Source organism: Hypanus sabinus, chromosome 6, assembly GCF_030144855.1.
Source record: "Hypanus sabinus isolate sHypSab1 chromosome 6, sHypSab1.hap1, whole genome shotgun sequence".
NCBI lineage: Eukaryota > Metazoa > Chordata > Chondrichthyes > Myliobatiformes > Dasyatidae > Hypanus > Hypanus sabinus.
Window position 1 is genome coordinate 73553664 of NC_082711.1, and position 26654 is coordinate 73580317.

At 38.4% G+C, this 26654-nt stretch overlaps 1 protein-coding gene across 1 annotated transcript in view; it reads right to left on the reverse strand.

Moving 5' to 3' along the window:
• Positions 1 to 9026: 9026 nt before the first annotated feature.
• The window catches only part of pdia4 (protein disulfide isomerase family A, member 4), a 33348-nt gene continuing 15720 nt past the window's right edge, over positions 9027 to 26654 (reverse strand). Inside the window, exons 3-10 of the mRNA XM_059972415.1 lie at positions 26118 to 26323; positions 21001 to 21139; positions 20513 to 20718; positions 19309 to 19467; positions 16491 to 16642; positions 14626 to 14782; positions 12792 to 13025; positions 9027 to 9703 (exon numbers count right to left, since the gene is read on the reverse strand). Coding sequence (XP_059828398.1) covers positions 9288 to 9703; positions 12792 to 13025; positions 14626 to 14782; positions 16491 to 16642; positions 19309 to 19467; positions 20513 to 20718; positions 21001 to 21139; positions 26118 to 26323 — 1669 coding nt within the window. The 3' untranslated portion in view covers positions 9027 to 9287. The remainder of the gene's footprint in view (positions 9704 to 12791; positions 13026 to 14625; positions 14783 to 16490; positions 16643 to 19308; positions 19468 to 20512; positions 20719 to 21000; positions 21140 to 26117; positions 26324 to 26654) is intronic.

Consider the following 26654-nt stretch of genomic DNA (forward strand, 5'->3'; position numbering starts at 1 on the left):
GTAGAAATTCGCAAGAGGCTTTGGTAACGTACCAAATCACCTCAAGCTCTTAACGAAGTAGAGCCATTGGTGCATGGAGAAAATATGAGATATTTTCTTGATTTTGATGAGCATCTAAGTTTCATCAGCACTATTTTAAGTTATTTTAAATGTTCAAGGTATAGAACTCTAAACTTCTGCAAATAGCCACAAAAGCAAGAAAAAAAGAATGGTAGCACAATAATCAAACTCCAAATCCCTCCCCGCCCCACCATACAAAATACAAATGAAAACCGAACAGGCACACTGACTCCCAAGTCCACTTGCCCTGCACACAGAAAAATGAGAAAGATCAGAAGAGAACAGAAAAACATAGAATATCAAAAACTTTAAGACTGAAAGAAAGTCTACAGTCCTAGTTCATATCCAAAATGCAGAAAACCTGGGTACGCTCTCCAGGCAGCAGCAGGTCTTTTCCTTTCTGCCAGCAAAGTGACCTCTCCTTTCCAGTAGCAGAGCAATGCCCCAGTGATAAAAAAACAGTCTTCCCTCTCTGGTAGTAGAGCAATTCCCCAGCATTCAAAAGGCTGGGTCCCCTTTCCATAGCAGAGTGATCCCACCAGCGATCAAAAGGCAGTCTCCCCTTTCTGGCAGCAAAGCAATTCCACAAATGATCAAAAGGTAGGCAGCCGGCCCTCATCTTCTGCATTCGCCTTGATGTTTCAATCTCCCTTGTGTTCATCGCTGAACAATTTAAGCTTTAATCGGCAAAATGGAGTTGAACATCAGCTCGCAGTCTTCTCACCACGAGGTTCGTGCACGCTGCCTCTGCCTCCTGGAATCCTCTCAGAGACTGCAGAGCACTGGGACACCCAAACTGCAAATCACAGGCTCCAACAGTTCCGAAGTCACATTCAAGATTAAAAATGAACACAAAAGACATAAAAGAAGTGAAATATATGATTTCATGACCTATCCAGAAGATGTCAACCAAAAGAGAGTTGAACACTGGAAGATTTGTGCAGTTTCAAGGAATAATTGTTAGTTACTGATGGAATCAACAGTCTTCACACCTCTTGTGAATCTCACACATAATCACACTATCCTTTTTGTGCATTTTTGAATGGCTTTACAGTAGTTGGAGAGCAAAGATACTCAGCTACAGGGAGCAGAACGTCTGTTAAAGTGATATACAGCAATTTCTTACTTAATGATATGAACATATTACTGAGAAGTTCAACTTTAACCAATAAGTTACCAAATGAATCTAATTTTTGAAATTGATGTATAAACTGGTTCTTTTGGACGTTTCTAGTAACGAAACATTGTAAATTGAAATACTGTCCACATGCAATATACTACATTCATAAATGAAATACTTTCAATGTAACTTTCCAAATATTAAAAGGATGTTAAAATATTAAAAGTTCAAATATAACACCAATGATGATCTGATTCTGGTTGTGAAACTGTATGGCTAAACTGGGATAGCACCTCAAGTTGTACGTGATTAATGGTCAAAAGGCCAAAACCACCTGCTTCTTCATCTAAGAATGAATAGGAATCAGGATAGATGGCCACAAGGACTCTGAAAGCCTATTTTACAAAGATGACAGATAATCTGATTGCAACAACATAAAGACCAGAATCAGAATTAATATCACTGGCATATGTTGTGAAATTTGTTGTTCTGCAGCAGTATAATAAAAAAACTATATATTACAATAAGTATATATAAAAATAATAAGTAGTGCAGAAAGAGAGGAAAGTAGTGAGGTAGTGTTCATGGATGCATTGTTCATTCAGAAATCTGATCGCAGAGAGGAAGAACCTGTTCCTGAAATGCTGAATGAGTTTCTTCAGTCTCCTATACCTCCTCCTTGATAGTAGCAATGAAAACAAGGCATGTCCTGGGTGATGATGGTCCTTAATTACAGATGCCACCTTGCTAAGGCATCACCTTTTGAAGGTGTGCTCAATGCTGGGGGTGTTAATGCCCATGATGAAGATAGCTGAGTTTACAACTTTCTGTGGCTTTTTCTGATCCCTTGCAGTGGCCCCTCCATGCCAGAGAGTGATGCAACCAGTTAGAATGCTCTCCACAGTACATCTGCAGAAGTCTTTGGTGATATACCAAGTCTCGTCAATCTCCTTCTTTATAATTGCATAAATATGTTTGGGCCAGCACAGATCTTCAGAGATGGTGCACCCTAGAACTTGAAACTGCTCACCCTTTCCACTGCTGATCCCTCAATGAGGACTGGTGTGTGTTTCCCTATCTTCACCTTCCTAAAGTCCTCAATCAATTCCTCAGTCTTACTGATGTTGAGTGCAAGCTTGTTTTTGTGACACCACTCAACCAGATCATCTACCTCGATTTGTGGGCAAATTAGTAGATGGTGTTTGAGCTGTGCCTAACTGCACTGTCGTGGATGTAGAGAGAGTCAGGCTGTAGGCTAAGCACACATCCTTAAGGTGTGCTACTGTTGATTGTCAACAAAGAGGAGATGATATTTCCAATCTGCACGGAACTGTGGTCTCCCGGTGAGGAAATCAAGGATTCAGTTGCAAAGGGAGGTACAGAGGCCCAGGTTTTGGAATTTATTGACAAGTACCGAGGATATGCTGATGTTGAACACTGAGCTGTAATCAATAAACAGCAGCCTGAACATGGTTATTACTATTGTGTAGGTTATCCAAGGTCAAGTGGTGAGCAGTGAGCTTGCATCAGCTGTAGACCTGTAGGTCTACAAGCAAGGCTGCAGGCCCGGATGGTGTCAGCCCCAGGGTGCTCAAAGCCTGTGCCCCCCAAATATGTGGAGTACTTCCCCATGTCTTCAACCTGAGCCTGAGTCTCCAGGGGGTTCCTGTGCTGTGGAAGACATCCTGCCTCGTCCCTGTACTGAAGAAACCGTGCCCCAGTGGCTCCAATGACTACAGACCGGTGGCATTGACCTCCCACATCATGAAGACCCTGGAGAAACTTGTTCTAGAGCAGCTCTGGCCTATGGTTAGGCCACACTTAGACCCCCTGCAGTTCACCTATCAGCCCCGATGAGGAGTTGAGGATGCCATCATATACCTGCTGAATCGTGTCTACACCCACCTGGACAAGCCAGCGAGCACTGCGAGGGTCATGTTTTTTTGATTTTTCCAGTGCGTTCAACACCATCCGCCCTGCTCTGCTGGGTGAGAAGCTGACAGTGATGCAGGTGGATGCTTCCCTGGTGTCATGGATTATTGATTACCTGACTGGCAGACCACAGTACGTGCGCTTGCAACACTGTGTGTCAGACAGAGTGGTCAGCAGCACTGGGGCTCCACAGGGGACTGTCCTGTCTCCCTTTCTCTTCACCATCTACACCTCGGACTTCAACTACTGAACAGAGTCTTGCCATCTTTAGAAGTTTTCTGATGACTCTGCCATAGTTGGATGCATCAGCAAGGGAGATGAGGCAGAGTACAGGGCTACAGTGGGAAACTTTGTCACATGGTGTGAGCAGAATCATCTGCAACTTAATGTGAAAAAGACAAAGGAGCTGGTGGTGGACCTGAGGAGGGCTAAGGCACTGGTGACCCCTGTTTCCATCCAAGGGGTCAGTGTGGACATGGTGGAGGATTACAAATACCTGGGGATACGAGGTGTAACACTGAGCGTCATAGGAAGTCATTCCTACATGTGGCCATCAAACTTTACAACTCCTCCCTCAGAGTGTCAGACACCCTGAGCCAATAGGCTGGTCCTGGACTTATTTCCACTTGGAATAATTTACTTATTATTACTTAATTATTTATGGTTTTATACACTATTCTTGGTTGGTGCAACTGTAACAAAACCAAATTTCCCTCGGGATCAATAAAGTTTGTCTGTCTGTCTATTGTGGCAATGGGAATATTGCAGAGGGTGCAGGTCCTTGATTAGACAGCAGTTGATTCTAGTTATGAATAACCTCTCTATCCGTATCATCTTGCATTAAGGCAGCTTGCCTTTCTCTTCTTGGGCACTTGCATGATCGTTGCCCTCACTCATCAAGAACTGTGTGGATGAGTGTGTGCCTTCGAGTACATACCAGACATCCCTAAGCCAAAAACCGTGGATGAACGAGGAGATTCATAGTCTGCTGAGGGCTAGATCTGTGGCAAACAAGACCAGTGATCCAGAACGATACAAGAAGTCTGGGTATGACTTACAGAAGGCTACTTTAAGTGCAAGAAAACAATTCCGATTGAGGTTAGAGATGGAATTGGATGCACATCAGCTCTGGAATGGTTGATGCTTCAGTCCCAGATGAGCTCAACACCTCCTCTTTGACTGTCCATCAATTTTCGATGATGACTGAGGCCTGGGTAAGGTATATGGAAGACCTGTAGTTGCCCATGCTGCAAGTCTCCCCTCTCCACACCAAAGAGAGGGCATTGTCCAAGGGAAGGGCATTAGGACCTTGGCACTGCTGTCATTGCAGAGCAATGTGTGGTTAAGTGCCTTGTCCTTGTGGTTAAGGACACAACACGCTGCCTCAGCTAAGGCTCGAACTAGTGACCTTCAGATCACTAGACCGATGCCTTAACCACTATGCACGCTTTGAAAGGAAAAAACTAGTTTCCAAATCCCTGCAGTATCTGATGACCCCGGGTTCTCTGGCTCAGAGAGCAATGTCCGAACATCTTTCAAGAATCTGAGCCCTCAAAAGGCATCAGGCCCTGATGGTATAGCTGGTAGGGCTCTGAAAACCTGTGCCAACTGACTGGTGTGAGTGTTCACTGACATCTTCAATCTTTCACTGAGCATAGTATAGAGTAGATTTATAATCCTATATACAATACAGATTATTCCTGGGTTACAGTGGGGTTCCATTTCCATGAACTTGTAATAATGTGGACAGTTCAAAGTTGGAAATGCGGCCGTGAATCAACCGAAAACGATTGCTTCTTTGTAGCAGCTGGCAGATATGTTCCATTGTTCCCAAAAGCCCATTTGCATGGACTGACCATACAAAGTGTGACATTCATAACCTGTATGGAGGAGTGGGAAAAGTTTTATTTCCTCAGGGTTTTGGAGTCTGCCTATACCACCATATCTATAAAATATGGCATTACCCTCCTGGTGTAGAGGATTAGAATCTTAATGCAGTGGGACTGAGGCTAATGTTATCAACACTAAGAAGTTCAGATGGCCATTTAGGAAACAGCACCAGGTGAAGGTAAAAATGAAGTATAGAGGAGGGGAAGGGATGAACATGGGTCAGAGGGTAAACTGAACTGAGGAAAGGTAAAGACTGATGGCATTTGGGACCAAATGGGATTAGGAGACAAATTGAGTCGAGAGAAAGGCAGGTAGGTGATAAGAAGCAAATTTAAAAGGGGGCAGATGCAGATGGGTTTGGGAGAGGGATGAGAAGAGAAAGGAGAGTGAAGGTGGAGGTACGTAGAAGCATGATAAATAGGAACTTAAAGGCTACTAGTGCTAGAATCTGGAGCAACAAACAATTTGCTGGAAGTACTCAGTGGGTTGAGCAGCATCTGTAGGGGGATGTGAGTGGTTAGGAATTATTGACATTTTGGGTCAAAAGCCTGTATCAGAACTGCACTGCTACACTGCCATCAAGAATGCCTACTGTTCCATTCCTCAACTGCATTTCAGGAAACCTGACCATCAGGCTGTCCTCCATTTACCTGTACTTAGGTAGCGATTAAAGAGCAAGGCATCAGAGGTGTGGCTATGGGACTGCTTCGAGCTGATGGACTGGGCCATGTCAAGGATTCAGACGACCTGAATGAATGTGCCACAATTGTCACAGGTTTTATAAAGACACTCATGGATGAGCGTGTCCCCTGAAAATCATTGTCTTCCCCAACAGCCCTGGGTGAACCAAGAGATTCATAATTTGCTGTGGGCGAGATTGGTGACATCCATGAATGATGATCCAGGCAAATACAGGACATCCAGCTATGACCTCCAGAAAGCCATCTCACATGTTCTTGAACCAGATTAGATAACTTCACTCACCTCAACTCTGAACTGATTCCATTATCTGCAGACTCAGTTTTAAGGACTATATATTTACTTTATGTTCTCAGTATTTTTTTACACATCGGTTTAAAGTTTAAAGTACATTTATAATCTAAGTATGTATACATTATACAACCTTGAGATGTGTCTCCAAACAGGTAGTCACAAAACAAAGAAACCCAAAAGAATGAATAAAAAAACCCATCAAACACCTGATGTGCAGAGGAAAAAACAAATCATGCAAACAACGCAAGTTAATAGCATAGCTTTTTATAAATTGTATTTTTTAATTTTCCTGTTAATACCTGAAAGAAATGAATTTCAAGGTAGTTTATAGGGGCATCTCGATTAAAGCTCGGGGTGTCAAGAGTTCTGAGTTCAATTCCAACACCATCTGAAAGGACTTGGTTCATTCTCCCTGTGACTGTGTGGGTTTTGACCCGCAGTCCAGAGACACACCAGTTAGTTGATTAAGTGGTCATTGAAAATTGTACTGTGATTAGGCTCATGTTAAATAGTTGGGTTGCTGGGCAGCACAGTTCATAGGGCTGGAAAAAGCCTGCTCTGCACTGTCTCTAAAATAAATATGTGTTCCACTTGTAAAAATGTAATTCAACAAAATTACTTGTCTGTGCTTAAAATGAAGTACTGAATTATAACTATGGATGGGAGAGTCCAAGACCAGAGGACACAGCCTCAGATTAGAGGGGTGTCCTTTTAGGACAGAGCTGAAGAGGAATTTCTTTAGCCAGAGGTGAATCTGTGGAACTTGTTGCCACGGACAGCTGAGAAGGCCAAGTCTATTTGTATATTTAAGCCAGAAGTTGATAAATTCTTGACTGGTCAGGGCATGAAGGGATACGTGGAGACGGCAGGAGTTTGGGGTTGAGAGGAAAAATGGATCAGCCATGATGAAATGGCGGAGCAGACTATGGGCCTAATGGCCTAATTGTGCTCCAATGTCTTATGTCTGATGGAATCAATCAGCTTTGCGCTTGGAGTAAAAATTCCTCATTTCACTTGGTGTTCAGTGAAATTCTTTCATCCAAGAGGTTTTTTTTAGCATGACAAGTAGGCATTCCAAATATCTACAGTATTTGTTTGCTCCAATCTTTAGGTGACAAAGTCACAACACAATGAATGAGCAAGATAACAAAAAGTTACCCTAACAGTAATCTAAACCAATTTCTGAACATGGATAGCATGTACAGGGCCTATAAAAAGTATTCACCCCTTGGAAGTTTTCATGTTTTATTGTTCTAAAACATTGACTCAGTGGATTTAATTTTGGCTTTTTTGACACTGATTAACAGAAAAAGGCTTTTGATTCAAAGTGAAAGCATCTCTACAAAGTGGTCTAAATCATTCCCTTCAAGTCAGTATTTAGTAGATACATCTTTGACAAGTTTGTGAATTGGTTTCTATCAGCTTTGCACATCTGGACATTGCAATTTTCCCCATTCTTTACAAAACTGTTCAAGGTCTGTCAGATTGTACGGGTATCGTGAATGAACAGCTCTTTTCAAATCCAGTCACAAATTCTCAATTGGATTGAGGTCTGGGGTCCTGACTTGGTCATCCCAGCAAACTTTGTTGTTTTGAAAGCCATCTCTGCATAGCTTTGGCTTTATGCTGGAGGTCATTGTTTTGCTGGAAAACAGATCTTCACCCAGGTTGCAGTTCTCTTGCAGACTATATCAGGTTTTCCTGCATTTTGTTGCATTCATTTTATCTTCTACCTTCACAAGCCTTCCACATGATGTTGCAGCCACCACGCTTCACATAGTGTGTTTTTGATGATGTGCAGTGTTTGGCTTATGCCAAACATAGTTTAGCCTGATGACAAAAAAAGCTTAATTTTGGTTCCATCAGACCATAGAAACTTCTTCCAGCTGACTTCAGAGTCTCCCACATCTTCTGGCAAATTCTAGCCTAGATTTCACACCAAGTTTTTTGTTCCCCAACAGTGGATTTCTCTTTGCCACTCTCCCATAAAGCTGTCAACTTAAGTACCTAGGCAATAATTTTATGTGCAGTCTCTCCAATCTCAGCCACTGAAGCTTACAGCTCCTCCAGAGCTGTCAAAAGTCTCTTGGTGGCATCCCTCACTAGTCCCCTTCTTGCACAGTCTCTCAGTTTTTGAGGACAGCTGTATATCTGCCTAGAACAGGCTGTGTCATATTCTTTCCATTTCTTTATGATCGACTTAACTCCTAGGATTTTTCAGTGACTTTGAAATTGTGTTATTTTAACTACAATTGAGTCACCCTAACTGTACACAGTGATCTCCATTTTATTATGTGACATCTAAAACCATTTGGCTGTGCCAGTGATGATTTAATGTATTATACAAAGGGGGCAGGTGAATACTTATGCAATTATTTTGTGTTTTATATTTGTACTTAATTTAGATCACTTTGTAGACTTTTTCACTTTGACACAAAAGTCTGTTGATCAGTATCTATAAACCCAAATTAAATCCACTATGGATCAATGTTGTAAAACAATAGAACTTGAAAACTTCTGGGGGGACGGGGTGAATACTTTATAGGCACTGTAGTAAGTGCCAGGATTCAAAAGGGTGTTGGCAGAACACAGATGTGACATGAAGTCACAAGTCTGCAAATTCAGCCTCACCAATTCTTCTTCCAATCAGGTCACTGCACAGTCAAATAGCTAGTTACTATATTGCTGCCAGGTGAAGCTCATTTATTTGCTGTGATAAAAAAAGCAGAAGTTGCAAGACTAGAAAAATCTACACTAAATAACATTTCCATTAAAATTAACAGGACAAGACTACCTTGCAATAGAGCAAAATCTTTCCTTCCCCACTTCTGGAACCAGATTCAAAATCTACTTCAATTAAGATTTTCAATTAAGGTAGAGGATAGATCATTAAGGGTGTAAACACACCATTACTGTCCACCATACACTAAATTAACAAGTTAACAGAATAGCTTATGCTGAGAATCTTTTCCATGATTCTAGCTGATGAAAGCAGATTAAAAGGACTAGTAAAAAATATTCAAAAACAATATTCCTTGGATTATCTTTATTTAAGATTTTTTACCAAAATATAAAGATGACAAACCATACAAACTTCATAACTGTGATTTTACACATCCTTAGCAAATACTTTTGATTACATTGGTTGTAACAAATCTCTTGCAGGCAGGGTTTAAATCTATTGCCAGTGATTGTTCTAAGGAATTGAGAGTTAATTCCCAAACTGCATTGTTGGAAGTTTGTTGTCCTTTCAATGTTCCCTCAAAACTGGATATAAAGTACTACAGAATTCTTATAGCTCATCCTTGCTTTTTGAGAGCTTGGTTGCATGTTCTTCCACAAATTTGCTCAAAGACTCAAGATCTCTTTGTCCTTTGTCATACTGAATAGGATTCTCTTTATTGTTGCTTGGTGCAAAGTAAATAGTAGGGAAGCCTTCAGTTTTGTACTTAACACTTGGAACGTCATTCGCTGTTGCATCCATCTTTGCAATGATCAGGTTCTCTTCATTTTTGTATTTCTTACCAAGTTCCAAGTACACAGGTTCCAATTTTTTGCAGTGCCCACACCAAGGTGCATAGAATTCTATTAGCACGTCTTTCTTTTTGTTCATAACTATTTCATCAAATGTCTTGCCCACTACAATTTTTACTGGTCCTTTATTACTCTTTGGGATTGGTTGTGACTTAATAACAGGCTTTAATTTACCTGAAAGGAAAAAAAAAATTAGGTTCTTTTAAAAGAAGTTCCTTTAGTATATAAAAACAAAAAGGTGCTTCAAAAATAAAGCCAAAATATTTTCATTATAGAAGATGTAACAAAATCCAGCTTTACAGTGGGTTTCAAGTCACTCAAAAAGCAGCAAAAATCAGAATCATAGCCTATCACCAAGGATAAACTTTAGTCCAGCTAAATCAGGTGCAAAAAGCCAAGTAAGTAAACAAGATAGTCTTATGACTTTCACACGTAATTGACTTTCAAAATGTCTGAGGAACCAATGGGTTAAAAAAAAAGTCATGGAGCCTAAGAAAATATTGGAGAAACTAACATGTTTGTTAGTCTAATTGTTTTTCCCCTTGAACCTGTGGAATTGCCTCTACCAATTGGTGACACTGGCCCACCAAGTCTGGATTCATCCCCAAAAGTTTCTGGAAATGTTAGATTACAGCTGCAGTGAAACCTGTACAGCTCAAGGAAAAGTTTAGAATTCAAAAGCCCCAGATTTCTTTGCATCACAATAGCCAAATATCCACTTCTGTAACAAATAACCACTTTTGGCCCACTTCGACATCACTGAGGTAGCAAGCAGCCCTACCTGCTGCACCACTATTCCAACTACTCAAGCTTTGATCTTGACATCTAGTGCTGTGGAGTCTGTAGTTTGCCGGTGACCACACTGATGTTGTGTTTCTACTCAGATCCCAAAGACAAACTGGTAGATTATTTGTCCACTGTAAATTACTCCTACTAACACAGCTGGTTAATAGAACTATTGGGAGAATTAATGGGCATGTGAAAGGTTACAAGTAATAAGTATGTTGGAAAGGGACAAGAACGTGGTTGCAGCATGGACAATGAGCCAAATGGCCTTCTATACTAAATTTTCTCAAGTATGGTACAACTTCTCCAGTTACTCTATTTGTACAACAGATTTAACGATTAACTGATGAAAAAGTGTAAATTTTTAGTGAGCTATTGAATTGTAGTCATATACAAGGGTCAAAGACAAGGGCATGTAGTTACATTTTCACATTCAAAGCCAGGGTGGTCTAAAGATTTAAGTTATTTGATCGGACATACAGTGGAAAGTTAAGGACAAATACAAACTTCAGCTACAAGGTAAGCAAAGTGATTGACCTAACTGGATTCCAAATTAGCTTGATGGAAAGACTTAGTTGGTGATAGTGGAGTGTTTTGTTTTTCATATTAGATGCTGTAATCAGTAGCGCTGCCAGGATCAACACCAGGTCCCCTCGTCATATGCAAATAGTTTAGATGAGAAAGCAACATAATCAGCAAGCTTGCTCTGACAGAATGTGACAGACAGTGAAGGTTGTTTCAGGTTGTATCTGGGAAATGAACAGAGAAATAGCAGATGGAATTTAAATGAGACAAGTGCAGAGTGATACATTTGGGAAGTTAAACCAGGGCAAGACAGACAGTTAATGACAAGAGTCCTGGCAAATGATGTAGAACAGAGACCGAGTTCCCTGGAAGTGGTGACACAAGTAGACAAATTGGTGAAGGTAGTTTCTGGCATGCTTGCCTTGGGTTGAGATGGGACACCTAGAATATTGGTCAGTTATGGTCACCATACTATAGGACTTGATTAAGCTATTGGATATATATCTTTTCAGAATGTTGTCTGGACTGCAGGACTATCCTAAAGGTTAACTTGCAGGTAGAGTCAGTGGTGATGAAGTCAAATTCAATGTTCACATTCATTTCAAAGCAGTCTAGAACATACAAGAGTAGGGATGTGATGCTGAGGTTTTATAAGGCACTGGTGAGGCCTCAACTTGAGTATTGTGAATAGTTTTGGGCTTATCCAAGAAAACTTGTACTGGCATTGGAAAGAGTTCAGGAGGTTCACAAGTATGATTGCTGGAATGAAAGGGTTTACCATACGAGGAATATTTGACAGCTCTGGGTCTGTACTTGCTGGAATTTAGAAGGCTGGGGGGCACATGGATGGGTTGGTCTACATCATTGATTGTCTACTGAAATAGATTTAAATACACAGCTATTTTTGCAACTTTAGAGGAGATACTGAAGTTTTAATGTCAGCTATTACATGAAGCTATTGGAATAATTACAGTAAGTCACGAGAATAAACTCAGGTTTATCATTTGCAAAATCCTCTAGACAGACTTGCGACAATCAATGGCTGTTCAATTCATTGCCATTTTCAATTTAGGTAGGATTAAAGAAATTTATCCTTCAGGATTTAGGAAAGGACTCAAGTACACGTGACCAACTGATACACATGTAGTTAAAGAGACAAGTGACAGGTTCAAGGATGAAAGATTTTTTTAAAATAAAGTGCACATTTTAAAGTCCGACTGTACCTGAAATATGCATACAAGGGATTCTGAGAGAACCTATCTCCTAGTTCAAGTTCATGACCTTGTATACTCTTTGATCATGATATCCTAATCAACTCTTAAAGGCCATCAGACTTGAGCATGACAGTTCACACTGATTTTCTCTTTTGATTTCTCTGCTGATACCATCCTTAATGGCAGCAACAGTCTAATTCCTGCAGTTAGTAGCTCTCTGGTACATGTCCTAAGAAATCTATTTATGCTGGTAGAATTCATAAATTTAAGATATTTAATTGATTTTCATGATTGGCAGAGATTAAAGCAACTGAACAGTGTCCAACCACATGAACCTTGGTGGATACTACTAATCCATTAAGTTGGCAATGACCAACCATAGATCTTAATAGGCTAGTAACGAAGCCCAAGATGCACTTACAAACCTCTACAAGAGTGCAGATAAATGATGCACATGAATATTCTTGTAAAATACAAAATGAGTAGAAGTGCATTAATAATCTAAACGTAAAGACATTGTCTACTTTATAAACTTTACAGAATCAATGACAAAAACTTACTTTATTCTATCTCCAATAAAGTTCTCCAAAATTTCCCTACCCATGCTATTAAAATTTATTTTGTTGAAAGTGCAAATTTGAAAAAAATAGATAAAGGCATATAGTACTCTCAATCCAAAAAACGCCTCAACTAAGTCATCTGCAATTTCCTTTGGAGTCATACTTAAGATACTATACCTTTTTTAAAGGAGATTACAAATTCTCTCAGTACATCTGAATCAAATTCTTCAGGTTCCATTGCAAATTTCTTGCCACCTACATCCAGAATTGCCACATTCACTTCTTCACCACTGTCTCCAAGTCCTAAATCATTTAGTTCTGTTGAATAGTCCTCTTCATCAGCAATTGCAAAAGTATATTCTGGGAAATCCTTTGCGACTTCCAATACCTTTTTCCTCCAAAATTGTGTAGCTAGCAGAAGAACGAACAATAGAATTAAACAGTTAATATGCAGGTTGCACAAAAGCCTTACAAATATTTACATAATTTATGCGGCACTAAATAATAAGCTATATTTACTGGCAGTGACAACCTTATAGCACCTTTCATACTGGTGCAATGAGGAAACAAAACTTAAAATGTTAGAACAAGGGTGCCAGTACTGATGTAGCAGTGTTACCAGAAGAGTAGGGACAGCAAGTACTCAATGTAGATAACCACTGCAAAACGGAGCAAAATAACGCAGCAAGATAATATCAAAAGGTGGTGTGGGGGGCAGAGGAAGAGGAGGTTAGAGACAAAAATGTTTTCATGCTTTGAATGAAAATACATTTAATTTGAAATTATTTACAGTTAGAGTTTTTTTTTAAAAAAAATATTTTTGATATTATATCTGCGGTTTTGAATATTGATTTACAACCTCATCCTATTACCGCAATTTTTGGTTTACCAATGTTAGGTTCACAGCATTTATCTTCTTCAGCCCGTCGAATGATTGCATTTCTAACTCTGATGGCTAGAAGATCTATATTGTTGAATTGGAAAGAAATTGATCCTCCCACTGTATTTAATTGGTTCTCTCAAACTATGTTATGTTTAAATTTAGAAAAAATTAGAAGTGGTACTTTTGAGACTTCTATTAAATTTGAAAAGTTATGGAGACCATTTATTCAACATTTTCATATGATGTAATATGACCCTGTGCCAAGTACATTTGATTTCCCAGCTTTTAGCTTATGTATTTTGAGAGGACCGGAAGTGACGGCATTGATGAATACTTATTTTTGTGAGATATTATAAACAGCCCACTTTTTTTTTCCTTCTCTTTTGTTTTTTTTTCTTTTATATTACTTATTAGCTATAGTTATTAGATTAGATTAGTTAGTTTTGCATTATATAATTGTTTTTTGTTTTTTTTTCTTTCTTTTTTCTGTTTTTTTTATATTATACATTATGAAATATTTAGATTTACTATGTCCATACATATATCTTATGGCTTATGTCTTGGTAAACTCATTTATATTGTAACTATTATGTATGTTTTTTTTTCATATGTAATGGAATGTGTATGTTGGTAATTTCTTTATCAATATATCATCTGTATTCTGTCCATATTATTAATATTAATAAAAAGATTTAGAAAGAAAGAAAAGAAAAAAAATAATGATAGTTTTAGTGCACCACTGAAAATTCACTTAGTTCTCAAAAGAAGGGTTTCAGGGTTTTTTTTATAAATCAAGGTACACTTACAATTTAAATTCAGGCCCGTTCAACCAATAGCTCTTGACTCTTAGAGGAAGCTGCTGAAACCACAGCCCGTGGTGAATTAATGGCAAGCCACCAATGTATCAATAATAAGTTTTATTGCCGACTGAAAATTCTGGTTTGCAGTCTAAACATTTCACCCAAGTTATCCCTATTTCTTCCCATCACCCCGACCCCCAACCTGTTCCACTACCTCTGTAGAGTAATATGACCAATAGTTTTCACATCTTGACATATTTAGGGCACATAGTATCATCAAGAATCTACTGATTATTCATCTAATTGTAAATTGCATGCCTGTACTCACCCACTCGATAATCAAAACTGAAGTCCACTCCATAGTATACCACAACCAATGGGCGCTTGCCGTATCTTTTTGCATCATTGCTCTGCTTGCGATGTCCAACTAAAGGCACGTTGTTTTTTGTAATAAAATCTGTGACATCAGAATGGGACATACTTTCCTGAAATAGCAAGGGTTTGTTTCAGAAACGCAAACCAGTTGGTAAAACATTTCAAATAAAAGTTTTAAAAAGAATTTAGGTGAGGCATGTCACCTTGGAGAATAGTGCCCAAAGCAATCATTGATAGCTAAGCTTTCTGATCAAAAAGCAGTTAGACCAGAAGCACCATATGATCAACCACATTTTTCTCAGTTAAAAGAACACAGCATGTCAAGTGTTTTACTGTTAATGTTTGCTTATATATTTAACTCATTATGTAAGCACATAATTTCAGTTAGATGCATTCTAGTTGTAAAGGGAAAGCAGAGTAGTAAGATATCAATGCATAGGTGATACTAAACAACGGGGTGACCTGTTGAAGCACCCTTGAGAGAAGTGTAGTGCAGTCTGATGTGAACAGAATGAACATTAAATTTTCTTGAATGCTATTGAATTTGGCTTTGCTTTGGAAATTGAAGACCTCAGTTTATTAAAGGAGGAGGACATGTAGCAAGGCAAATATAGCTCCTCCTTTAACGAAGGACACTTTTGATGGGATCACTTCTGGTTGATCTGCCACCCTTGTGCCTCTCATTGTCATTCTGGAGACATGCAGCCCTTTCATCCCATCTCTTCTGCTGTTTCTTTATCTCTGATCCTGGAGATGTGCAAGCCTCTCCTCCTCTGTCTCTTCTGCTGTTTCTTTATCTCTGATCCTGGAGATATGCAAGCCTCTCCTCCTCTGTCTCTTCTTCTCTCATCTTTTTTGTCCTAACTCTTTGACTCTGGAGTCCAATTCTTGTTCTCTCCCTCTTCTTGCTGCTTCCCGATGATGGCTGGCGCCATCTCTTGACCATAATGACCCTCTTCCCTTTCCATGTGGCATAATTAGGCTGACCATTTTTTTTAAAACCCTAATGCAGGAAAGAAGATATGAAGCAGTAATAACCAAAGGATGCTGATTATTCTTGATGTGGTTGGCGCTCCCCTAAATAGAGTGATATAGTCACTGCTGTCCCTTGACTGCAGCAAAAGGTTTTTATGGGTGTCTTGGAAGTATGTCATTACAGTTTTCAGAACCTTCGAATCATTGTAAAAGCACAGATGGTGACTAATAATATATTTTATTATATGATAAGGGTTTTCCTCTTTCTTGCTTTTCCTAACAGCTCTGACTTTGGTAGTGGGTTTAGATTTTTTTCCTGTACACCAAATTTTTTATATTTCAATATTACAATTTAATTTTTATGAATAGAAGGTTTAGTGATTGAAACTATCTTTAATATATTTGGTACTTTTTGTTTTGACTTGTATCTTCTTGTACTGTGCATTCCTTTATACAGAAACTAACAAAAATATTGAAAGAGAAGTCCGTCATTAGAATAAGATTTAATGATCTCATTGATGGGTGTGGCTGTTGGGTGAAAACAAGCCTGTTGATTTTTGTGAATGAGCAATTTTATACGAATACATAACCCCGAACTTTGCCTGCATTCCGTAAGTTAGTGCATTTTACGTTGATTTAGCCAAAAAAAGTGCTGCTGTAATTCACCATTTGCGCTAATTGGAGGTCACAAACAGACAGACAGAGCATGAGAGTTTTAGTAACATAAAGATAGATTTAAGTTTGCCTTGCCAGAAGGTGGTGATAGTTTGGAAGATAAAAGTTAATATCTAGAATCAGACTCATGCATGTACAACAGCTTACTACAATGAAGGAACCATTTACCGTAATAGTCAAAGTATGCATTTTCGGTTCATACTGCGAATTAAACCTCTTAGGCTGCATTACTACTAGCTGCCCAGATGATACTTTCAAGAAATTTTGTATTTCATTGCTGAAGGTATGATGTAATCTGTAGTCTTCACGGATGGAATTACCTAAAAAGAGAAGCTTTAGGTTATTCTTGAGTACTTAAAATATACATTGCAAATAACTTTCAAGATTTCTTTATGAAAAACCCACTATGGTCATCATTGACACCTTTTTGGTAGGCATTACATTTTTTTTGAATAACAAAAGAAAACTGCTACTTATGACCATCATTAACTCCTATATATTGTCACTGAAAGTGAAGAATGTACAGTCGGCCCTCCTTATCTGCGAGGGATTGGTTCCGGGACCCCTTGAGGATAACAAAAACTGCAGATGCTCAAGTCCCTTATTTAACCCATTCAGTGTGGTGGACTTTAGGACCCAGCGGAACCTCGGACCTTATTTTACCTGTATTAGTGTGGTGGTCTTTAGGACCCGGTGGAGCTCTGAATCCGCAGTGTTTCTGTTCATAAAATGATCACGAACACGATTAGAAATAAAGTGGAAATAATAAAGTGATCGGAAGGAGGCGAAACGCCACCGGTCATCAGAAAAGCATTAGGCTACAGTCAGCCAACGATCGGAACAATTTTAAAGGATAAAGCGAGAAAGGCCCTGCCCTGATGAAAGCTACAATTACTAAGGCAGTGGTTTGATTATTGAAACACATGTTTCTTAAATGTTTTATATGCATAGAAAGGTAAAATGTATACTACATACTAAGACAAATGTTTGACCAGCTGACGCTAAATAATATTTCCGATCCCGATCCATGGTAACCTACGTACATCCTCCCGTATACTTTAAATCATCTCTAGATTATTTACAATACCTAATACAATGTAAATGCTATGTAAAATGTTGTAATACTGTATTGTTTAGGGAACAATGACAAGAAAAAGTCTGTACATGCTTGAACAGCAAGTGCTGGAAGAGCACTTCCGGGTTTTCTTGATTTGCGGTTGGTTCAATTCACGCATGCGGAACTCGCGGATATGGAGGGCTAACTGTAGTTTCAAGTCTGCCAGCCTCAAGTTTTCTGGATATGACTAGATTCAAAGTTACTTTGAAGTTGGAGCCTCTTACTTAAGAGGTGATTCAATCTCAAACTAGAGTTGTTAAGTGGAGGAAGACACTACTTAAAATGTCCCATGGTTTCAGGAAAACTTACAGTCCAACAAATCAAACCAAAAAAACATACAAAACACGTGTGGGTTATTTTCTAAAGGGATGATTAGAATTGAACACTTCAGATTTAATACCAAGATTAAATTAAGGTATTTCAATTTCAATATGCACAAGCTTTAAATCCATTACTATATATTCAATCCTTCCAACTAAAATCAATTGACAGGCAAGTGAAATGTGTATTTAATTAATTGCCTCATGCTCTGAGAATCATGGAATAAAACAGATTAGATTTTATAAATATACACGACATGCCTTGACCTAGACCACATACATGCATACATTTAATTGTGCAAACAATTCACCTGCAGCAAGAAATCAAGAACAGTTGTAGTTTAAAAAATTAGATCAGGGCAGCAAAGTTTGTACTTTTGCTAAATATGGAAAAGTTTGAATGTTTTACTTCCATCTTAGATTCTGAAAAACTGAGAAAATGAATAAGCAGTTCAAAATTTCTGACCATTGATGAAATTGCTTTAAGCAAAAGAACAAGTTTCAGAATAAATTATAATCATTAAATGGACCATATGTTGAATCATTGGATCTAATCATAGGATTAGATCCAATGATCTAATTAAAAAAATTATTAGATCTAATAATTAAATTATTAGATAATTAAAAAATGGTTTCAAATAAAGGAAGTGTAGTATTTGGTAAAAACAGCAATAATTATTCTCTGCACGGGGGAGGTGTATTAACAGTAGGAGGATTCGTAAGAAAAGGTTCCTTGGACATGAAGTCATTATCTTAGTTGATACATACAGGTAGCTGATGGAATTCTGGAGTTCATAAACTAAACTAGCAGAAATTACTGGGACATAAAACACCAGTACTATATCCACCATTATTTTTTTTAAAATTCTGATGACAATTCATTGCTTAATATTTACATAGCTCTTTATTCCAACTCACTTCCAAACTTCAGTAAATGCAAATCTGATTCAAATACCTGGCTGATTTAAGATACTATATTTAAGCACCTGAGAAAAGCAAACAAGAGCTCATTGCATTTCAAATTTGCTTTTAACACTAGCAGACACTAATGAAACAACTGACATTATACTTCAAGATCCCAATAAAACTTCATCTGAAGGACTAATTTCTCTGAAATTCCCTTCACTTCTCCACCAATGTCCTTGCTACTAGAACCTGCCAATCCTCACCAACACTATTTTCATTTAAAATTGTATCATGCAGCTGGGTTTCAAAATAAAAATCTCCACCTCAAGTCAGAATAAGGGTCTCAGCCTGAAGTGTAAATTATTTATTCCCCTCAATAGATATTGGCAGACCACTTGAGTTCCTCCAGCATTATGTGCATTATTTTAAATTCTTCACCTTACTGTCGTTTAGAAGATTTGGTTTTGGGGGATATTCAAGTAAACTTTCACCTTAAATAACTAAAACACTGCCAGTTCTAACAAAAAGCCAACCTGAACCATTACATTTCACTACCTACATGCCATTTGACCAGCATATTTCTTCCATGTTCTAAACTCAACATACTCCAATAAATAGTTCTACAGAACTTCAAATTACTTACAAGCATCTTGATAGATGGTATATGCTGGATCTTGTTCACTATTAAAAATTCCCACAATTATAACATCATCACCATCCTTAAGGAATTCCTCAACTTGCTTGACAACTTGTATCTGTTTGGAAGGTGGGCCCGCTTGTTCAATCATATGTTCAATAATGCCTGCATTTGAAAAGATAAAACACCATTTTATTTGAATGTTAATACCTGCACCTTCTTGAAAATATACAGCACCAAAATTATGCATTGTACTGTCTCTCAGTCTTTCCTTGGAGATTGTTTTGCAGCAGTAGAATTTAAAACTCCCAAAACCAGAAAAATCTTGCCAAATATATGCACGTGATCCCAGAAAAGCAAGGATAGGGATTTAAGTTAAGAGAACATATGATAGATCCCAAATCCTATGTTTTATCTTTGGGCAACTCAATAGCCAAGTCCCCTGGAAGGGTTTTTGCCCAAAACATTGACTGTATTCTTTTCCATAGATGCTGCCTGGCCTGCTGAGTTCCTCTAGCATTGTGTGTGTATAGTTAAGTCCCACTCGATAGAATTATAGCCAATTTTGGTATTGCCCAAATCAAAGATACCTATCTAATTTAGAATTAAAATAATGAACTAGTTAGTTTTGGAGCATAATATAATTTATATCTAACAAATATACTGTGAAGTTCCTTTTATTTCTCATCAAACCCTAGTCAGTTTATAGCTGAAATCACAATCCCAAAGACATGACATTTCTATGCCATACATTATCTTTTGTCTTCTGATAATTAAACATCCATTTTTTTTCCTATCAGAACTTCCACACATTGTTTTAGGGAAATGTATTATATACTCTTTTCTTGCCTCATTTCACTTCACGTTTTTCTTTGTACAGCTTCTATATAGCCTGAAAGCAAATTAAACTAATTTGTTCTACGACTTACTTATTTAAAAAACAAGCTCAAAGAGGAATCAACAACTAAATTAGTGCTGTCATATTTCAAATTTCGGTCTATTCACAACAGTAACAAGTATTCCAGGCCAGTAACCTCTAGCTACTCTAAATTCAGCTACTGATAAGTTTTAACAGCTTATAAAACACCTTTCATACATTAAGATGCAAACTCAAAGTGTTTTACACAGATCATAAAGATAAATCAATATAGTCATATATACATTTTTTATTTTACAAGTCATAAAATACTAAAGAGGAAAGATGTATTACCATGTGTATCCCTTGGTCCATTATACTCAAATGGTTTACCCTTGCGGAAGATTTTCAGAGTAGGATAGCCAGTGACCTGATATTTATTAGCAAGCTTTGTTTCAGCAGTAGCATCCACTTTAGCAAGAGGAATAGGCACAGGACGCTTGCTCAGTTCCTCAGCAGCCTCCTCATATTGTGGAGCAAGCTTTTTACAGTGTCCACACCTGTAACAAAATGCAGTGAACTTAATTGGTGAACAATCACAGGACTACACAAGTTCGAAGTTTTGAGACACCACCTTCAAAGGCATCAGGGATAGGCAATAAATGCTGGTTCTATCAATGATATCCAGTCAGATATAAGCAGACTGAAGTCTCCATAATTACTGCTAATGTATACAGTAAAAACAGTATGTATTCAAAATATATTATCACAAAGCATTTCCAATTCCTTGCCTTACAGATTTTCCAGTCTACATAAAATGATTTTAAAGTTACAGTGCCTACCATGGAGCATAAAACTCAACTAGGATGATTTCAGCATCATTCACAATATCTTCAAAGTTTTCATCTGTCAAGGTGATGGCTGCATCAGGTGGAGGAACCCAGTCAGGGGAAGCAACTTCTTTCACTTTAGATAAAAGTTCTATTCAAAAATAGAGAATATCAGAACTGAGTATTTTAAAAATGAAACTAGACAGTTGTTTAAAAGGTATTAATTTATTGGTCTGAAATAATTGGAATGGAATTCAATTATTCAGAAATTTAGAGGCAATTTTTTTAGCTGATTCTGCAACTGAATAATGTAAATTTCAAAAATACTTAAATGCTCATTACATAAAGGTGTTTTAAAAATGTCCCTCATTTAGCATTGCTGTTCAATAATATTCACATACACTATACTTCATGCATGAATAATAAAGCACTGAAAGTGTACCAAAAGGATGGCTCATACAAAGAATATTTTTAAAGTTGAGATGAAAAAACCCTAGTAGTGGATGCTTAAAATCAATGATGATTGGCCGCAGAGGATTCCCAGCCAGGTCAGCATGGAGGATGCGGTGTGTTGGGCCTTGATGAAAAAAGCAAGAACTAAGTAGCTCACAGGATGGGGGGGGGGGGGGGGAAGCAGCAAAAAGAGCCTCTTGCTGGATATGGAGCAGGGAAGAGGAGTTGAGCTAGAAGTCAGGAGCAGACGGGCAGCGACCTGGCCATCACTGCAGACCCACCAGCTGAAGAGTGTAGTGGTTAAAGGTCGAAACACGATGAAGGTTGGTCACCACCTGACAACATCTGCTCCTGGCCAAAGGCTATGGTTACCTCATCAGGTAACTAAAGACAGCACCCTGGTGTATGATGCAAGCAGCATACAAACTCAGACTCAGTCACTCCCAGCCCTTGCAAAATCTTCCACACATTTCTAGATGGTTTAAGGAGTTAAGTCCATTGCCAAGTAAAATAGCTCAACAGTCATACCCATTTTTCCCTCAGAGCATCACAATTCCCAGGTAGAATGCACCACAGGCAGTATAGAAATCTAAAAGCGGTTCATGGTAAACAGGTGGGAAGATTTGGGGGATCCCCATTTTTAAATACAAACCTCCAAGTCCCCTAAACATTATCAACCAATTACCACCTGCTCACTTAACTACTGAATCAGTATTCCATATTGGGCAATGTTTAGAAGAAACAATGCAAGTGGAATAGATACAGAAGATGTCACTAGGAGAACACTGATCACCCAGCTAACCAACTCCTAAAGAACAAAGCTGTCAGATCGAGTCTATGACGGAATAGTGAGCTAGTGTTGTGGTTTTTCGTGCCTCACAAATGACCAGGAGACACAGAAGATTCTTCAAGAAAGGTTAAACTTTAATTTGCAAATCAAAGCTGAGATAGTCATTGAGCTAGTCACTGATTGCCCACCGATCCTCGGACACGGCATATTTTATAGCAATCTCCTGGTCCAGTTGCATTAGCATATGTAATCGATCTATAGTTGTGTATTACACGTACTACACATACATCATGTCCCTATTGTTCCTATCAATTGGCTTAATCATGTTCTAATCTACATCTCTTAGCTACCTTCTCATTAACATACCATTGTCTTCTACATTTTTAAGACTTCAGTCTCCTACCAAATTGGGCACATGCATAGCAAATAATAAACTCAGAACTGAGCAATGTTCTAATCTACATTTCTTTAGCTCTTTAGCTACCTCTCATTAACACACCATTGTCTTCTACATTCCTAAGATTTCATCCTACTAAATTGAGTACATGCATAGCAAACTGACTACATAGTTTTGGTTACACAGCAAATGATACAAGTTTTATACTCCATAATATTTTTATACTCTAATACTAGCAGATAATTCATTTTATTTTATCCTTTTCACCTATGGAAAAAGATCAATACAGGACATTCCTGGAAGAAATGACCACCATGAGTCTGACTTGGAACATACTCTGAAGACTTCCCATGTCTTGTGCTGTTCAGTATAGATAAGTACAGATTCATTAGTGATGAACAGGTAGCAGATGGTAATAACTATGTTCACATTTGACCCAGTGTGACAAGACTTCAAGCAGCCCAAAGTCAATGAGAAGTTCAGTGGTCACTCCTTTCTAATAAAATATCCTTCTGAAAATCTATCCTGCTTGGAGATCAGTCATCTTCTAGAATCAGACTAAAAATCCAGAGCATTTATGGGAAGATCTAACTGAGTATGATAGCTAGTTGTTTGACACACAAAAAATTTAGACATAGCCCAAAATATTCAGGATATCTTTGCAAGATCAACAAGAGCACCCATGTAAAAATTAACAATTCAGATTGTGTTTTTTTTTACAATTCAATTTTCTACTGCCATGGTAAAACCTGGAACACGATTGAGGATCACCAATCCAGTTCTAGGAAGTGCCACTGCACTTCTTGAAACCAAGAAAATAAAGAACATTTCTAGTGGCAGAATGTAGTATTTACACAAGAATCGAAAATGTATTAGATAGAAAAGCAGCCATGGGTAAAGAGCAAGTGGTACATATTAATGGGATAGCTCTGCTGGAGACCCAATAAACATGGGTGGAATGGCTGCATTTGTGATATTATCCAACATTTCTATGATTCAGAGTCCTGGATCCATCATGTAAATGTAATTGCAAAGAAAGCACAACAGCACCTCTACTTCCTTAAGAGCCTGCAGAGATTTTGCATGACATCACAAACTTTAACAAACTTCTAAAGATGTTTAGCAGAAAGTGTATGACTGGCTGCATTACAGCCTGGAATGGGAACATCAATGCCTTTGAGTGGAAAATCCTACAAAAGATAATGGATTTGTCCAGTACATCATGGCTGAAGTCCTCCCAACCATCCAGCACATCTATATGAAACGCTGTTGTAGGAAAGCAGCATTTAAAGATCCCCACTAACCAGGCCATACTGCTCGTTGCCTTCAGGTAGAAGACACCAGTGCCTCATTACTTGCACCACCAGGTTCAAGAACAGTTACTACCCTTCAACTATTAGGCTCTTCAACAAAAGATAACTTCACTCGTCTATTGAGATGTTCCCAGAACAATTGATCCCACTTTAAATTCTATCTTATTTTGTGCTCGTTATTTATTTATATATATTTGCATTTGCACAGCTTGTCTTCTATACTTGATCTTTCACTGATCCTGTTTACAGTTACTATTGTATATATTTGCTAAGTACACCCACAGGAAAAAGAATCTCAGGGTTGTATTTGGTGATGTATGTATGATAATAAAATTGACTTTGACCTTTTTATTTTACGCACACACACACACGGAATTCCTCTAAAGAGTGCCAACTATCACAAAAGATATATGGAACAATGTTTGTAGGAGTTACATTTGCTATGTACCCCTAGGGTTCATATTTTCTGTGGACTATCACTTTAAAATGTCAGGAGAATGGGACTGGCTTTTGGACACAGTTTGAGCTGTTAAGAGAGGGACTAAGCCTGCCTTGAGATGGTGTTTATACGAACTGTAAAGCTTGTTCTGAATATACAAGGACACTGCCTGCTTAGAGAGCAACAAGCAGCTTGTGGGTCACCATGGTAAACAAGGGTGTCGTTATTTGATGGACAGTTGGTGCTCAGCATGCTTGGATAAATACAAGGTCAGCTGGTTGTTAGAGACACACATGGTTTTGGATACTGGATGAGCTTTGTTGTGCCCACAGAAGGGTGGGTTTTTGGAGAATCGATCAGTGGCTTTCACAGTGTGGAAAAGGGGTGACTGGTGGGAAGTTATTAGTGTGTTCAACCCTCGCTTGGGTTGGTAACTTCACCAGAGAAGACGGTCCCCTTGTTGTGATCACATTCAGTGACTTCTAAAGGAAGTTTGAAGCAGAAGAAACCTAGTGACAAAGAGGTCACTGTTTGGAATCTCTCCTCTGTAGCCTGCAAGGGTGAGTGAGTTCCATTCGAATACGAAGGTGTGACTGTCACGTAGTTAATCCACAGGAGTGGATTCTCTGGTGAGGGGAGTACCTTTGTGAATACCACTTGCGCGTTACCTTTGTTTGGGTGTGGTAGTTCATTGAAGGCAGGCACCCCTGTGGCAAATCACTGTTGGGAGTTATTTCGTGTATCACGGAACTGGATAAGTGGCTATCATGTTGTGTGTTTGGGGTAACCTTGTGGAATCTACCAGTGTGTCGACCCTTGCCTGGGCGATGGTTCCCTTGAAGAGGGTCCCCTTAGTGTTAAGACTACTGTTGGTGATAATCCATACATGGATTCTGTTGGGAGTATCCTGTGGCCACCACTTTGAAAAGTCCCGTAGCTGAATTCAGGTGTGGTACCACTTGTGTTGAAAGGATATTTGTTGAAGATCACTGTCAGTGATATTTCGTATGTGGAGTGGAACAACTTTGGAGCTAAAACCTACTATTGTTCTTTTATATTGCTGTCATGGAATCTGTGGAATATTGACATAATTGCCTGCTCATACACAACATTTGCCTTTGGATTACAAACATTTCTCATTAATTAACCTGAGCACTGAAGTGAACCATCATTGTAAGACTGTATTGAATTACCTCCTAAACTTGACTTTTATGTATTTCCACACTTATATATGCATGAACTTTGCTAACTTGTTTGATATATCTGAACTTATATTACTGTATTGTGTAGTTACTAATAAACAAGCTTTAGTAACTAGCAATACTAGACTCCCAAAGGTATTTTCCATTTCTGCTGGCCCTTTTTAACCCGTTACGGGGTACGTAACACATTACATGATCAGATAACCAAGGGATCAAAATGGCATGCTGAATGCACTTTGGGATTTGACAACATCAAAGGAGAGGCTCAAATTAGAAACTCAGTGCCTTTGCTTGGAAAAGTGTAAAAATTGTGGTCAACATTAAAAACTAGAAGCGATTAATCAATTGAGAACTGTATTATACCAATTTAACCTTCCTTCGTCAAATGAATGAGGTAATTCTGAACTGTACAACTAAAACAATGGGTCAATCCTGGAATTAATGCACAAGGATAGCCCACATGTAGGTGCTGTTAACTTCAGTTAGACATCAGCAGAGAATTAGTGAAATAAAGGTGATCATGAAATGTTCTTACCTTCTTTGTTCACTGATCCTTTATAATTAACTGTTTGCCCATTTTTCACAATCTTGAATGTGGGGTAAATAACAATATCAAACCGTTGACCCAAGCTTGTTTGTGATGTGCCATCAACTTTGGCAACTGGAATGGGAGGTTCATTTTCTTTTAACTCGCTTGCAATCTTTTCATATTCTGGAGCAAATTGTTTACAGTGTTCACACCTACAGATCAAGAGAATTTACAAGGGTAGGAGGCAATTCTATTGGTAGACAGAAGGCAGCACTTTATATACAGATAAAAACATTCCAAGCAGCTGACAATATTTAAACATCTCAAAGTTACCTGGAAATGCAGTTTAAAAACAATCTGCCACCCCTCCCTTTTAAAACATTCATGCTTTGCATTTCATGGTCCATTCATATAAAACCAAATTATTTTTCAAAGTTTAATTGAATTTTTATTAGCTGTCCAACGGAGTACAATAAAATGCATTACAAATGAAAATCTGTGAGGCTGTACAAATGGCAACACTTTGGAAGGGACTCAAACAAA